Source organism: Penicilliopsis zonata (genome assembly GCF_001890105.1).
Source record: "Penicilliopsis zonata CBS 506.65 unplaced genomic scaffold ASPZOscaffold_50, whole genome shotgun sequence".
Taxonomy (NCBI): domain Eukaryota; kingdom Fungi; phylum Ascomycota; class Eurotiomycetes; order Eurotiales; family Aspergillaceae; genus Penicilliopsis; species Penicilliopsis zonata.
The window spans coordinates 10,921-27,622 of NW_019208951.1; the positions used below are offsets into that span (position 1 = coordinate 10,921).

At 32.4% G+C, this 16,702-nt stretch overlaps 1 protein-coding gene across 1 annotated transcript; it reads right to left on the minus strand.

Annotated features, from left to right (window-relative positions):
• Positions 1-780: 780 nt before the first annotated feature.
• On the minus strand, positions 781-1,950 carry ASPZODRAFT_126217 (hypothetical protein). The gene is made up of 3 exons (XM_022721465.1): positions 1,419-1,950; positions 1,335-1,363; positions 781-1,282 (listed from the first exon to the last, which is right to left on the minus strand). The coding sequence occupies exons 1-3, from the start codon at positions 1,569-1,571 to the stop codon at positions 1,126-1,128; spliced, it is 339 nt and encodes a 112-aa protein (XP_022576535.1). The 5' UTR covers positions 1,572-1,950; the 3' UTR covers positions 781-1,125.
• Between the last annotated feature and the right edge of the window lie 14,752 nt (positions 1,951-16,702).

Genomic DNA, 16,702 nt, shown 5'->3' on the forward strand with positions numbered 1-16,702 from the left:
TTATTATATATTAACTAAACTATATAGTTAGTATATAATTATATATAATATTATAATAGATAAGTCTAATAAATATCTAATAAATATCTAATAAATATCTATTTTTTAATAACTAATAAATAATTAATAAATAATTAATAAATAATTAATAAATAATTATTATATTATAAAGTAATAATTTTTCTTTTATTCAAAATAGAGCTAGTATTATATTTAAATAATAATTTAATTATTATCTATTATTAATAATAGTTATTAAGTTAAAAATAATTAATAACTATATAATAATTTAATACTAGTTTTAAAACTAATCATAACTGTTTTAAAACCTCAAAAAACCTTCACTAACCGTCGTTACTAAATGGCCTGGGCCACTACGTACTCTATATGTGATCGACTCCCCCGGCTCTCCTTTGACCCCTTCGCTAAATTACTGTAATTAACACTGGACTGTCGGACGAGACGAGTACCAAAAAAAAATCATTGGTAATCCAAATTTAAAGATGACCAGCAAGTTGCAGGATACTCTACAGTACACAGTTGAGCTGGTGGGGGAAACCCTTAGGGAAGCATAGCTCTTTAATAAGAAGTGAACCAGCCGGTAGAAAAATTGCCCATTCGATACCGTACGGGGGTATTCCCGCAGGTGAAAAATGACCGGCAGAGGCTAGAATTTCATGACGTCATATTGCATGCCTAGATACACCCTCCTGGCAGCTACACTATACATTACACTAAGTGTAGCGAGGAGGATCAATGTCATGCCAAGATTTCGGTTGTATGCTCTCGGCCCGTGGTGGCCTGCAAGCGTTGGATTCGTAGCCTGTCCCGATTGCAGGCCCCTTGAGATACCAGTTGGTTGCCATGCAGCCCAGCGGGCTCTCGGTCCGCAGCGGCTTGTGAGCCAGCACGGACTGTGGTCCCAGGGCCATTGGACGGCTGGGTCTCGTGATCTGTCTCGGCCCCTAGCCTTTTGAAGCTTTGAGTCCAGCTCGATGAGCCATCCGGCCTTCTTTCCAATCTAATCAATCCTCGCTGGCTTACGATCCCGGACTTGCGGACTTTGATGGTTGAGAGCCTCGAAGATGTCCTTCGCTGACATTAATCTGTCCTACTAAAAATCCATTATCTTTTTCCTGCACGACTTTCCCACGACTTGTAGGAGCCATCCCGACGAACATGGGAGGACAAAAGCCTAGTTCCACCAGCGCTGTAGAAGCCCACTGTAACGATTTTCTCCTTTTCCTCTTTGTCCTTGGCCGAGGTGTGTGCCAAGGCGCCTCTTCGGAGGGTCAGCTCGTGCAAAAAGACTAAGACTAGACAGAGAGACTCACTGTATCTTAGCATCGACAACCTTTGGGTTCTGATTACTTGTCAGTACACCTGATCTCTTGATGTTGTCATGCCGTGAGACTTACTTGTGCTTCCACCTTCGAGGCCGCGCTGGCGAGGGCATTTTCCCATTCTGTGTCATTGTTCATCTGCACAACGTCTGACACAGACACATTGCCAATCCAATTGACCGCGCGTGTGGCTGCTGTTTGAAAGCCTCGAGCGGGGACACGGTTCATTTTGTATAAAATGCTAGAATATCCTAGAATATCTAAAAGAACTTGGGGTAGCTGGGGTGGCTCGAAAGAGACTGCGAAGAAATGTGTTGTGGATAGTGTGGTGGTGGTTTACGCCCCCTTTATATAGACACAATGTTCACTAGAAGTATTATATGCGCAGAGTGGACCTCATATTGACACACCTGAGTCCAGCGATGCAGCCAAAGCTATGACTTGCTTCCCACTCTTGCAGTATGGGCGCTTAATGTGTGGTAGATAGAGACACAAAACAGGGGGGTGTGAAACACAATCGTGGGCAGGACCTGCATATGTATTTGTTATGGAATGTGGGCGCTTCTTATTCGTGAGACGTGCCCTATGGGGTCCTTCATAGAGCCGCCATCAGTGGCTACATCCCAGCCGATTCTCTGCCTCAACCCAATATTAAGTGTCAGAGGTGCGTGCCCGATTAGGCCTAGCGTCGCCTCGTTTGGCGCGGCCGCACCGCACAACCACCTGCTTTGCGTCTAAGCTGTAGCAGCAATAGTAACCATTAGCCATCTCTTCCCTTTTCCAGGCCTACTAGGCCAACATGGTAGCATATTATTTAAAAAGATAGAGTATACTATATTTAATAAATTCTTATTTATTTAAGATCTTATCTAAGTAATATTGACGTCTATAAAATAATAGGTGATATAAGTGATATAAGTGATATAAATAGTTCCCCTAAGGCTGAATATATTTAAAAAGACTAATAATAATTAAATTTAAAAAATATATACCTACCTAATTAACAAATCAGACGTCAACAGGCCTATATAATAGAGATAGAACTAATTAAAGGTTCACCTAATAAGTAGTAGCTATATTAATAGTTAAAGGTATTAATTAGGCGACCAAAATTATAGATAGTCAGCTTATTCTAGATACTATTAAGAAGTTATAAGGTAAAGAGAATATTAAATACTAAGAGGACTATATCTAGTAAGTTCTTAAAATTAATAACTTAAAGAATATTATTTATAAAGATATATCTAGACTAGTAGAGAATTCCTATAAATTTAATAAATAGGATTACATGTCACGACGCGTAAAGCTCTAGCTAGCACTATTAATTAATAAGAATATTTAAAGTAAGGTTAAGATATCTATATTACTATAGATATATATAGATAATTTCTATTATATTATCCTAATAAGTATTAAAGGAATAGGCGTTTATTAGGCCTCTTACAACTTTAAGAAACTAATTAGGATATATTATTTAGATTATTTAATAATTAAAGAATTTATTTAGGATCTTATTAAGAGCTATAACACTACTAATCTTTATATTAGAACCTATATAGGACCTTATGCTGCAACTATTATCCTTATAGATAAAGTAAAGAATAAACTCCCTATTTAGGTTAACAAAATTAAAGATATTATTAATAGATATTTAGATATAGATAATGTAACTAAAAAGGATTTCCTATAATATTATAATAAAGTTAAAGATAAGGTTAGTAAATTAAAGAGTAATTAAATACTTATTATAAGAGCTGTTAAGCACCTAGGATTAAGTAATAATAATAATAATATAACCCGCAGGAATAAGCCACTAAAGAATATAAAACTATATAATTAAGTCACTAAATGGCTTAATGGCCAGATGTGAGGTGCAAATAATAAGTATATATTTTATAATAATAGAAATTATAATGTTATAAGCTGCTACTACCTGGTTATTAATATATAGCCTATAGGATGGTCCCTAAAGGCGACAGTATAGTACTATAAGCTATTAGTATTAAAGAAAAATAATAATATTAAGCATATTAAGATAGTCTAGAAACCTATTAATAACATTAATAAGGAGAGTCCTAAAGATAATAATAGTGATAATAAATTTATTATTAGTGGCCTTATCTATATAGCTAAGGTATTGCCAAGCAAACAGATCTCTTTAATTAACTATAATACTATAGATATACTCACTATATACTAATAGATAGTTAACTTAGGGTCATCCTATATAATATTGTGATATCGCGAGCGAGCAATATTGTGAACTCCCGCGCGGCCATAAGCGGGATCACCTTGGCGGAACGCTAAGGTGCCTGCTCACCAATAACATGAGATCTTCTAACCCTAGTAGAGTAGTTATATAGAGTTTTTACTCTATACTAGGGATTAATTAATTCTATAGAGTTCTATCGCCACTAGGTCGCTTAGCTTTTAATGAGCTAAGGGGAGGTATATAGATACCTTCTCTCTAACCTATAGTAGTAATAGAATAGAGATTTTTAGAGAGACCATTAGCTTTTAAATATTATATCTAGTAGTATATTATATTAGGGGTTAGCCCCTATACTGACCCTAACGGACTGCCACTCTATAGATAATATCTAAGGATTAATAGGATTTAAAAGCAGGATAAAAGGGACGAAAGACCCCTTAAGTAAAGAAAGAAGAATTATTAAGTATCTTTATTAAAGAAACTAAGTAAATAAAAGACTTAATCTTCTACTATAAGTTAATAATAAACCTTATTAATAATATATAGAACCACCTATCGCCTAAGGTGTTTAAAATCCTCTTAATGATTATAACCACTAGGATAGATAAGATAGATATTTACCCTCTTTTTAGACACCTAAAGTAAGTGCTTTAAGATAAAAGAGGCTAAATAAATCACCTAGTCTAGGAACTTAAGACTACCCACATATAGGTGGCTTAACTCTAAAATAACCTCTACTAAGTAACTACTAGATAGCTAGATCCCTAAAATAACACCTAAGCAGCCGCTGGGGAAACTGGCCATTAAGAGTTAATTAATAATCTTAATAATTAAGATAGACACCTCTACTAAAAGATCTTAAAACTTAACTAGATCTCTAAATATATAGGTAAATACTAAGATAAGGGCGCCTAAAAATGGCTATAGTAAATAGATAAATACTTTTAAGATAAAGAAGTCTTATATAAGAAGTTCATTACTAATAGAGAGAAGATCCTAGTGGTAAAATAAAAACTTAATAGTAAGGTATATAAATAATAAAGGTATTTATAGAGCTCTATTAATAATAAGCTCTACGCCCCTATTAAAACCATAATAGAATTTAAGAAGTAGATTATTAATAACTATATTAAATACCTTAATAAGGAACACTATTAGGAGGCGTATAAGAGTCTCACCTAAAGAAAGTGACCTATTTAGATATATACTTATAAACTAGTAGAAGTTGTAAACTAGATTAATCTCTTATTAGTAAAGAATATACTTATTTAATAATTTATTATAGGCAGCTAAAAATAACTTTAAGAGTAATAAGTATATAAATTTAATAAATTAATTATTTTAGCCAGGGTTGTCGCAAAATTCGCCCTCTATAAGAAAGGGGTTATTACTATATAATATATCTATAGGTCAATAGGAGCACTAGATGCCATAGATATTAATACCTTAGGGTAACTATATACCCTGCCTAGGAGGCCTACCCCTATAAATAGATATATACTATACCCCTAATAATTAATCACCAGCATAAGAGGACTCTATTTTATATATAGGAAACCTAAATATTATATAAAGGATTATTAACTAAGTGAAATCTTAATAATAACCCCCTTAATAAAGGCCCTAAGGGAGAGAAATAGAGTTGACTACTAGAACCAGAAGCACTAGCAGTGTAAATACTTAAGGCTTTTATAGTCTCTAATATTAACCTCCTTAATATCCTAGACCCCCAGGGATTACCACCCTCATAAGGAGATGAAAAGTGAAAAATATAAAAAAGGAAGTATAAACTAATAATCTAAATAATACTAGCATAAATAAATGCGCTAGGTGGAGGGCTACTAATCTTTAGAGGGGAGATCAGCACTAGGGAATAAGGGAAATTAAAGATTAAATATATAATTAATAGTAGAGCCTCTAATAACTTTATAAGTGGTAGGGTACTTTAAAAACTCACCTATACCCCACTCTAATAGATTAATAAGGGCACTCAGCTAGATGTGACGCTGCCAAATAGTAATCATATCCTTGTGACGGCCCTAAGCAAATGAATAATCAATTGGTGGCTTCAATACTAAAATATTCAAATGAGGAGAGGAAAGAGGAGAGGAGGGAGAGGTGCGTCATAAGGCGCATCTAATATCCCTCTCCCCTTTCCCGCATTAAGCTAAAATAAGAATAGCAGCCTTATTCACCATAACCTGCCTAAGGCATATAAACGACCTCGCTGTCGCCATGATATTACCCCCCTATTTAGCCTTTAATTCTCCTATAAATCTATGTTTAATGCTCCTATGCTAATAAGGGCACTATAGCTCTTTTAATACCCTATTCTATGCTATAGCCTATTACTTAAGACTTTACTTTACTTAGACCCCTCTATTCCTAAGGGGAATTCATCTTGCGATGTTCTAAGAACGATGGGATAGCTGCTCTATCTAGATATTATTTATAAAAAATTACTTATTTACTAATTCTTTTCTTTTTATAGGCCTACCCCTTTTTATACTTTTAATTAGTATCTTATTATTACTATTGTGATATCGCGAGCGAGCAATATCGCGAACTCCCGCGCGGCCATGAGCGGGATCACCTCGGCGGAACGCCAAGGTGCCCGCTCACCGACGACGCGAAATCTCCCGACCCTGGTGGAGTGGTTATGTAGAGTTTTTGCTCTATACTAGGGATTAATCAATTCTATAGAGTTCTATCGCCACCGGGTCGCTTAGCTTTTAATAAGCTAAGGGGAGGTATATAGATACCTTCCCTCTAACCTATGGTAGCAATAGAACAGAGATTTCAGAGAGACCGTTAGCTTTTAAATATCATATCTAGTAGCATATCATATTAGGGGTTAGCCCCTATGCCGACCCTGACGGACTACCGCTCCGCGGACAATATCTAAGGATTAATAGGATTTAAAAGTAGGATAAAAGAGATGAAAGACCCCTTAAGTAAAGAAAGAAGAATTATTAAGCATCTTTGCTAAAGAAACTAAGTAAATAAAAGACTTAATCTTCTACTATAAGTTAATAATAAATCCTATTAGTAATGTGCAGAACCACCTGTCGCCCGAGGCGTTTAAAATCCTCTTAGTAATTATAACCACTAGGATAGATAGGATAGATGTTCGCCCCCTTCTTAGACGCCTAGAGTAAGTGCTCTAAGGCAAAAGAGGTTAAGTAAACTACCTAGTCTAGGAACTTAAGACCGCCCATGCATAGGTGGCTTAACTTTAGGATAACCTCCACTAAGTGACCACTAGGCAGCCAGGTCCCCAGAACAACACCTAAGCAGCCACTAGGGAAACTAGCTATTAGGAGTTAACTAATAATCCTAATAACTAAGGTGGACGCCCCTATTAAAAGATCTTAGAACTTAACTAGATCCTTAAATATATAGGCGAATATTAAGATGAGGGCGCTCAAAAATGGCTGCAGTAAGTGAATAAATACTTTTAAGATAAAGAAGTCTTATATAAGAAGTTCACCACTAATAGAGAGAAGGTCCTAGTGACAAAATAGAAACTTAATAGTAAGGCGCGCAAATAATAAAGGTATTTATAGAGCTCTATTAATAATAAGCTCCGCGCCCCCATTAAAACTATGGCAGAATTTAAGAAGTAGATTACTAATAACTATATTAAACACCTTAGTGAGGAACACTGCTGGGAGGCGTATAAGAGTCTTACCTAAGGAAAGCAACCTATTTAGGTATATACCTATAAACTGGTGGAAGTCGCAAACTAGATTAACCCCCTACTAGTAGAGAATATACTCATCTGACGATTTATTATGGGCAGCTAAAAATAACTCTAAGGGTGGTGGGCGCGCAAATTTAATAAACTAATCACCTTAGCTAGGGTTGTTGTAAAATTTGCCCTCTATAAGAAAGGGGTTGTCGCCACGCAACACATCTATAGGCTAATAGGAGCGCTAGATGCCATAGATATTAACACCCTAAGGTAACTATATACCCTGCCTAGGAGGCCTACCCTTATAAATAGATATATACTGCACCCCCAATAATTGATTACCAGCATAAGAGGACTCTATTTTATATATAGAAAACCTAGACATTATGTAAAGGATTATTAACTAAGTGAAATCCTAATAATAACCCCCTTAATAAAGGCCCTAAGGGAGGGAAATAGAGTTGACCGCTAGAACTAGAAGCGCTAGTGGCGCGAATGCTTAAGGCTTCTATAGTCCTTAATATCAACCTTCCTAATATCCTAGACCCCTAGAGATTACTACCCCTATAAGGAGATAAAAAGCGAAAAATATAAAAAAGGAAGTATAAACTAATAATCTAAATAATACTAGTATAAATAAATACGCTAGGCGGAGGGCTGCTAATCTTTAGAGGAGAGATTAGCACTAAGAAATAGGGGAAATTAAAGATTAAATATATAATTAACAGCAGAGCCTCTAATAACTTTATAAGTAGTAAAGTACTTTAAAAACTCACCCATGCCCTACCCTAATAAATTAATAAGGGTACTTAGCTAGATGTGATGCTGCCAAACGGCGATTATATCCTAGCTATATACTAAGTACACCTCTTGCTACGCCTCGGCAGATGGATAAGAATGACCCCCACCTAGGTTATTAATGACCTTAAATATAATATTATCTTAGGATAGACATGGCTAAAAGCTACTGACCCTATTATTAAATAGTTAGAATTAAGGATAATTCTCTAGGACCACTGAGGTGAATAGTTCTTTATGCTCTTAAAGAATATTAAATAATAAGTTATAATTATACTCTATATTAATATAATCTTAGCACAATATACGCTACGCGTGCTGCATAAGGCGAAATTAAAAGGTATTCTTTATTTTCTTTAATAAACTACTGAGCTCCCAGATGGGCGTAAGCTATATATAAATCCTAGGGTAGAGATAGTCCTCTAGAAGTATAATATCTTTTACTAAGAACTCGCGGCGGCCCTCCCGCCTGAATAAGATATTATATATAATATTAATATAGGTGATATCACGCCTATTAATATTAGCCCTTTCTCCCTCTTATAAGAAAAGCTTAAGGAGCTAATTTAACAACTAGAGGACCTAGAGCAGAAGGGGCTTATCTAACCCTCCACTAATCCCTGGGGCTTCCTAGTGGTATTTATCTAAAAAGTAATAGAAGAGTAGTGAATATATATTGACTATTAAGCACTAAATAATTTAATAGTTAAGAATAGCTACTTATTGCCCTAAATCCAGGAGTTGCTAGATATAGTAAGTGGGAGCTAGATAATATTAAAGATTAATCTCCTATTAGGATACTAGCAGGTACAGATAGGAGATAACTTAGTTAAAAAAATAGTATTTAATATAGTATTTAGTAAATTTAAATTCTTAGCTATACTATTTAGTCTCTATAATGCACCAGCAACATTCCAGATAATAATAAATTATATCTTAAGGAAGTATATTAGCCACTTTATAGTGATATACCTTAATAATATCTTTATCTTCTCTAAGAATATTAATAAGTACTACTGACACCTCAACCTGGTCCTCGCCACCCTAAAAGAACATCAACTATATACTAAAGCATTAAAATGTGAATTTACTATGAAGAAATTAGAGTTCTATAGACATATTATTAAAAGGGGCTGGATATCACCCATGCCTAAGAAGGTTAAAGCGGTATTAAACTGGCTAAGGCCCTAGAACATCTATAAGGTTTACTAATTCCTAGGATTAGCTATTTACTACTAATAATTTATATAGGGGTTTACATATATCACTGCGCCCCTATATAACCTACTAAAGGAATTAGACACCAAATTGCGCATAAAGAAATTCTAACTTATTATATAGACTATATTATATAAGGCTGCCTTTTAAGCAGTAAAGGAAGCCCTAATAACCACCCTAATACTTTATCTACTAGATTATAAGAAGGAGTTCTATATTAAAATAAATGCCTTTAAGTAAGCTATTAATATAGTTCTTCTACAGACAGTAGAAGATGGCGCTAACTACCTTATTATATTTAATAAATAAAAGCTATCTCCTATAGAGTAAAACTACTCAATATAGGAGAAAAAGCTGCTAGTAATAAAGGAGACACTATAAACTTAGGACTACTATATTAAAAACAGCACTATCATGACTATTATTATAGATTATAAGAGCTTATAGTATTTATTAATAATAAAGACATACTTTAAGAGACTTATATAATAGATCGACAAGTTCGGCAGATATAATCTAAAGATTTACTACTAGAAAGAGACTAAAATAATTATCCCTAACACCATTAGTCGCTAACCTAACTTTATTAAAGATAAGCCTAAAGATAAGGTAGAAGATATAGTCTAATAAGAGTGGCAATAAATATTCGCGGCCTCCCTATTAGCACTTTAAGGCCACTTAGAGGAGGAGTGGCTAAAAGGTATAGTAAGATATCTAGTAATAGGTAAAGCACCTATGCACTAGGGTCTTTAATATATAATTAAAAAGATGACTCCTAACTTCTGCCTGGTGAGAGAGAATAATAATAAGCTAAAGTATATTTATAATAACTATAAAGTACTATATCTTCTAGTTCCTTTTTATATAGACTTTATTAAGTAAATATATAATAAATTTAGATACCTTAGACACCCGGGACTCATGGGTGTCGTTCGGCCCTAAGGATGGTGGCTGATGATATAGGCTAAGATTAAATAATATATCTAAGACTACCCCGTGTATTAGATATTATAAGGCTCATAGGAGGACCTTTAATATAAATATCTTAACTTATTAATAACAGCCCTGCTGTTTAAGAGGTAGGCTATTAACCTAATTAGGCCCCTACCACTAACTCTTAATAATAATTAATAGATTATTATAGTAATTAAGTATATAATAGGTTGGCTAGTGGCCCGCGCAGTTCTAGAAGGTATAGTAGAGGTGATCACTAAATTCCTATATAATAAAGTCTTTATAAATTATGGCGCCCCTTATGAGCTCTTATTAGATAATAGACTTAACTTGCTCATGGCGGTAGTCTGACACTATTTAAAGATCCTATAAATAAGATACTAGATAATAATACTATATCATTTATAGATAAATAGTAAGATTAAGAACCTCAACAGCCTCCTGGGTCAAATGCTCATGAAGTATATTATAAAGAAATTAATAAAGATCTAGGATAAATACCTTTTATAGGCCCTCTTCACCATATATATATAGACCTATATAGTAATAGGAAAAAGCCCCTTTTACCTCCTATATAGCGTCAACCCCTATATCTTAAGTAATAATAATAAGGGACTAGCAAATGGCAACCTTACGGAGGCGGAGAAACAGCTTTAGTAGGTTAATTATATCTAATTACTAGTGAATAAGCTGCTGTTAAACCACATAATAAAGATAAAGATAGTGCGCGACAGTCTAGTAATAAAAACAGGCTTTAAAAAAGGCGACTAGGTGTTAGTTAAGAATAAATCACTAAAGAAGCTAGAGAGTAAGTGGTTTAGTCTATATAGAGTACTAAAAATACACCCCCTAGGTATATATGCCCTTAAAGAACCCGGCGGACAAGTGCTGTAAAACCTAATTAATAGTTAATAATTAATTATTATTAAGGTAAATAAACTAAGCTAGCTATAGATATTAGTAGCAATATAATAGGCACTGCGCCAGTAAGATATTATACTTTAGCACCTAGTTAAAATAAGAAAAATCCTAGAGAAATAGAAACCGCTGCCGCCCTCCTATAAAGAGTTATTAATAATTATAAAGAAAGAGTGGGTGGCGGTAGAGAGATGACAGATAACAGAGTATTTAGGGGAATACTTAAGAATAAGGAGGAGAGAGGTTAGTAAAGATATTAATAATAATGCCATTATAGAGTATATAATTAAAAAGGCTTAGTAGAAGGTATAATAAAAGAAATAAAACCCCCTAATAAAGATGGCAACCTGACGATAAAGGGACTAATAGAGGATAATATTAATCTCCTTAGAGAGCACCTCTAAATAGGAGGCATCTAAGAAAATGACATCTAATAATAATATGTCTAAAGATGACTATAGTGATAGAGATAACTAAAAGACTGACCCTAGACCACAAGATGCCAATACCTAAAATAGTATTAACTTTAATAGACTATTTATAGTAGTTGTCTAATTAATTATAAGATAAGGCAAGAAGGTGAGAATAATAAAAAAGGCCTATACCTAATTATATAAATAAGGGATAAAGAGATCACCCCTTAAAGAGTACTAAAAGATATTAAGAAGAAATTTATTATAGAGTTTACTAAAGAAAAGAGACTAGCTATAAAGAGCTAATAATAATACCCTAGAATATAGACGCTAATTACTTCTTATAATAATACTTCTTTATATATAGAAGATACTCCCCCTATAGATTCTTCTTCTTCTCTTTCTCTGCAGCGGCGGCAGCAACTAATATATCCTTATAAGCCTTAAGGGTGGTCACCCACTAACGCATATCTATAATAGCCTAATAAATCTTTGGCAAATTATTGATGTCGGCATTTAATAAGGGAAATAAAATAATAGGGGGGGTATTATTATAATTAATAAGTTAAAGAGAATTATTAATTAGACCCTCCTAATAAGTATCTATAGTCTCCCTAACTTTCTAACCCGCGAAGTTAAAGTAAAGAACTAGAAACTCCCTAAAATAACGCGCCATTTCCTTATAAGAAATAGTTAAACGCTAGAGCAACACCTTTAGGGGAGTGGAACCTAAAATAGTTTAATAAGAAGTTAACTAAGCCCCCTCTATAGCTAGGATAATAAGAGTGCTTAATTATAAGCTAACTAAAGTGGCGCCAGCACTAGCAGCGGATGATAGGTTTAATAAGGCTAAAAGAATAGTAGAAAGTATAGTAGCTAATACTAGATTAGCGGTAGAAGCAGTAGAAGTAATAAGAGTAATAAAAGTAGTAAATAATAAAGTCCTCTTCTTCTTAATCTTTTTTCTTTTCTACTACTTCTTATACTTATCCTTTTTCCCTTACTCTTTATTACTATTATAGTCGACACCTGTAATATATTAGCAACCAGTGATAAAAAGACCCAGGAGAAATAAATATAAGTTATAATTAGTACTCTTATTATAAAAGAGACAGTTTATATACACCCTAATATAGTAAACCTAATACTTATCTCTATTAAGCTCCTTAATAGGAGGCGTAATATAGGCAGTCTAGGGACCATTACCATAGGCATATTTTAAGTAAAGGTCAGCCATCATGGGTCCCCACTTAAAAATAATGGCGGTAGAGAGCTTTAATATATGGCTTAAGACTAACGCCCAGCCGCCCTAGAAGAAGTCCTAATATATATAAATAGTAAGGAATAAATAAATAAGCTTATAATTATTAAAGGAGGTCGCATGTGCCTCTAAGGGAAGTTTAGTTTCTATCACTATTAGCCATATCTTACCCTCTAGATTAATAAACTTATAATAAGTAATGGGCGCCAGACCACTATAATCTACAACCTGCTTTAAACAATAAGAGCCTAATAGAGGCTAAGGGGGAGACTCCTCAGCAGGCGGCAAAGGAGTCCTAGGAGATACTAGATACTTAATCTTTAATAAATAATAAGAATAATTAAACCTATAATAAGAGCACTAGATAAGGGACTTAGAGTCTCTAAATTCGCTGTCAGAAGCCATCAGCAGGGGATAGTTATAAAAAGTAATAATAATAAGAGGAGAAGTAAAGAAAGAATCGCCACTAAATAAATAAGGAGATATACCCTTTATTATAAATAAAGAGGTTACTAGATCACCTAGCAATAGTAATTATAGATATACCTCATGCCCTCGCCCGGGACTAGGCGACCCCCTATTAGTTAGTAGGTAATTAATAAAGTAATTAAAGAATAAGTCTTTATTTACTAACCTTAGGCCTTTATTAAACAGGATTAGCAAATCGCCTGTTAATAGCTAATTCATCTTAATAAGGTCTTAGAGGGAGGATCAGGACTTCGCGGACAAAGTTCTAGTTAGATAAGGGAGGATATAATATTATAAGTAAGTAATATTATAAACTCCTGCGTGGCCATAAGTAGGATTACCTTAGTAAAACACTAAGGTGCCTGCTCACTGATAATATAAAATCTCCTAACCCTAGTGAAGTGGTTATATAGAGTTTTTGCTCTATACTAGGGATTAATTAATTCTATAGAGTTCTATCGCCACCGGGTCGCTCAGCTTTTAATGAGCTAAGGGGAGGTATATAGATACCTTCCCTTTAACCTATGGTAGCGATAGAATAGAGATTTCGGAGAGACCGTTAGCTTTTGAATATCACACTATCCTCTTCTAGGTCCTCACCTATATCTTAGGCTGCCAGCTATTTCTCTAGGCCTTTTAATAGGCCTAGTTTAGCAGGATATGTCTTATAGAACTCCTTTAAAAGATATAGACTTTCTATAAAATTCCTAGCTAGGTACTATTTATTATCTAAATTATATCTTAACTAATTAACTTAGTACTATAGTCTACTATAATAGCTATATATTATCTATATACTATCTAGTTTTTACTCTTCCTAGCTATTTATTATTAATAGTTCCTATAGGTTAATAATCTATCCTAATAAGGGATTATCTAGCGCCTTTTGCAGCTTATTAGGGGATATAACTAGATAGATTTTTATTAAGTTAAAGAGTTTTAGATAGAAGGTATTACCCTCTCTTTTTTTAATAAGAAAAGGACCTAATATTTAATAATCTAGCTTCTTATTTAGTCTATCTATCTTATAGCTCTTTATTATAAGGAAGGCTTTATTATTAGTATTAAAGTTAATCTACCTCCTATATTTATTTACTTAGGTTCTTTAGTATTCCTAGGCTTCTCTTATATTCTTCCTTATAAATTCCTATATTTTTTATAGCTATTTAGCTTTTTTCTCCACCTCCTATTATTCTATCTTTATCCTTAATATTAGGGGTGAGTCTTTATCCTTATTCTAATCTCTTTAGTTAAATAAGGTTCTTAGTAGGTAACCTTAATCTATTAGGAATGGTGATACTCTTATTAACTTATAGGGTAAGATAGCAGCTACATAATTAAGTAATAATAAGAGCTTTAACTAATTTAATTAATAGTAATTAATAAAGAGATATAATTATTAGGTAATATATTAATTTATAATCTCTATTTAATTATTTATCTATATATAGTGAGCTATTAACAGCTTTAGCTTTACCCCTAGAATATAATAGAACTCTTACTAGAACTTAGTAATAAATTAGGGACCTCTATTAAATACTATAGAATTAGGGGCTCTATAATATTAATATATATATTTAATAAATAGCTTTACCTGTTCCTTTACGCCATCTATCTTAAAGTAGAGGATTAAGATAATCTTTTTATTTAACTTATCTATAACTATTAAGGCAGTATTCTTTAAGTCATTGTCTTTTAGGAAAGATTAATAGTCTATTAAAATATATTATTATAATTATTTTAGGATAGGTAGGGGTTATAAGAGCTCTAGTATCTAGTCTTTAGGATTCTCTAAATAATAATAAATAAGGCAGTTTTTAATATATTAGTCTATATTACTTCTTTAACTAAGCTAATAATATTAGTCCTATAGAAGCTTTCTTATCTTATTCTATCTAGGGTGAGTAGTTAATAGCTATTAGTAAATCTTATTTAATAACTATACTCTTAAGTCGCCCTCTTTTAGAACTATTAGTTTATCTTAATATAAGAGTAGTCCCTCCTATATTATCTATAGTACCTCTCTTATTTTAGCCTTCTTATATTATATTTATAAAGAGGTCATTATATAGTTCTTTTAAAGCAGCCTATCTAGAATATAGACATCCTAGTCTAGGGGAGCTATTTAGATCATTTTATTATTATCTTTATCTAATATTAATAACTTATCTAATACTTTATTATTAGAGATTAAGTAGTTAGTTATTAAATTATTTAAATTATTATTATCTAATGCTGTGCCGTCTAATATTATATAAGTTATTAACTTAGAACTCTTACTTTTAAGGAGCTTAAGTTCTATCTAGATTTATTTATTAAGTATCTTTATAGCTAATAATATTTAAAGATAATAATTCTCTCCTCTTTTTAATTCTTTTTCTATTAGGGCATCTGCCAGCATATTTTTCTTCTCTAGTTAATAATAAATAATAAAGTAAAACTAAGAGAGCAACTTTAACTAATATATCTATTATATATTTAATTATTACTTTATTATAAAGTACTCTAATACCCTATAATTTAAAAGTATATTAAAGTATTTATCTCTTTATAATTCTTTTAACTCTACTCTCTATTCTCCTAGGGCCTAAATAATCACTAATAATTCCTTATTATAGATCTTATAATTATATTCTAGTAGCGACATTATCTTTAAGAAGAATATAATAAGATATTAGAGTTTATCTTCTTTAAATCTCTATAATAGTACTCTAGCCACTATATTATCTAATATGTCTATTTTAATTCTAATAGAGAGCTTTAAATTATAGTGGCCTAAAATAGGTGCCTCTATTAGTCATTATTTTAGCTCCTTAAATACCTATTTATAGTCCTTATTCTAGTTAAATAAGAGATCTTTCTTAATTAGGGCTGTTAATAGTTATACTATATAACTATAGTTTTTAATAAACCTTTAATAAAAGTTATAGAACCTAAGGAATAATTATATAGATCTCACTATTATTAGATGATTTTAGTTATAGATTATATTAGTTTTTACAGGGTCCACTTTAATCCCTTAAGTAGTAATAATAAATCTTAAATACTTAGTTCTTTAAATATTAAACTTATATTTTTTAATACTTACTTATAATCCTGCCTCTTATAAGTATTTTAGAACCTCTTTAATATATTTTTAATATTTAGCCTTATTTTTACTATAAATAAGTAGATTATTTATATATACTATTATAAACTTATTTAAATAGTCTATAAATATGCTGTTAATAAATTACTAGAAGGTGGTAGGACCATTTATTAACCTAAAAGATATAACCTTATACTTAAAGATACTATAGTAAGTTTTAAAAGTAGTCAAATCTTTAGCCTCTAGATCTAGATATATATAGTAGAATCCTTATTATATATTAAGCTTTATAAATACTTAGGCTCTATTTAGTTACTTAAGTAGTTTATTAATTA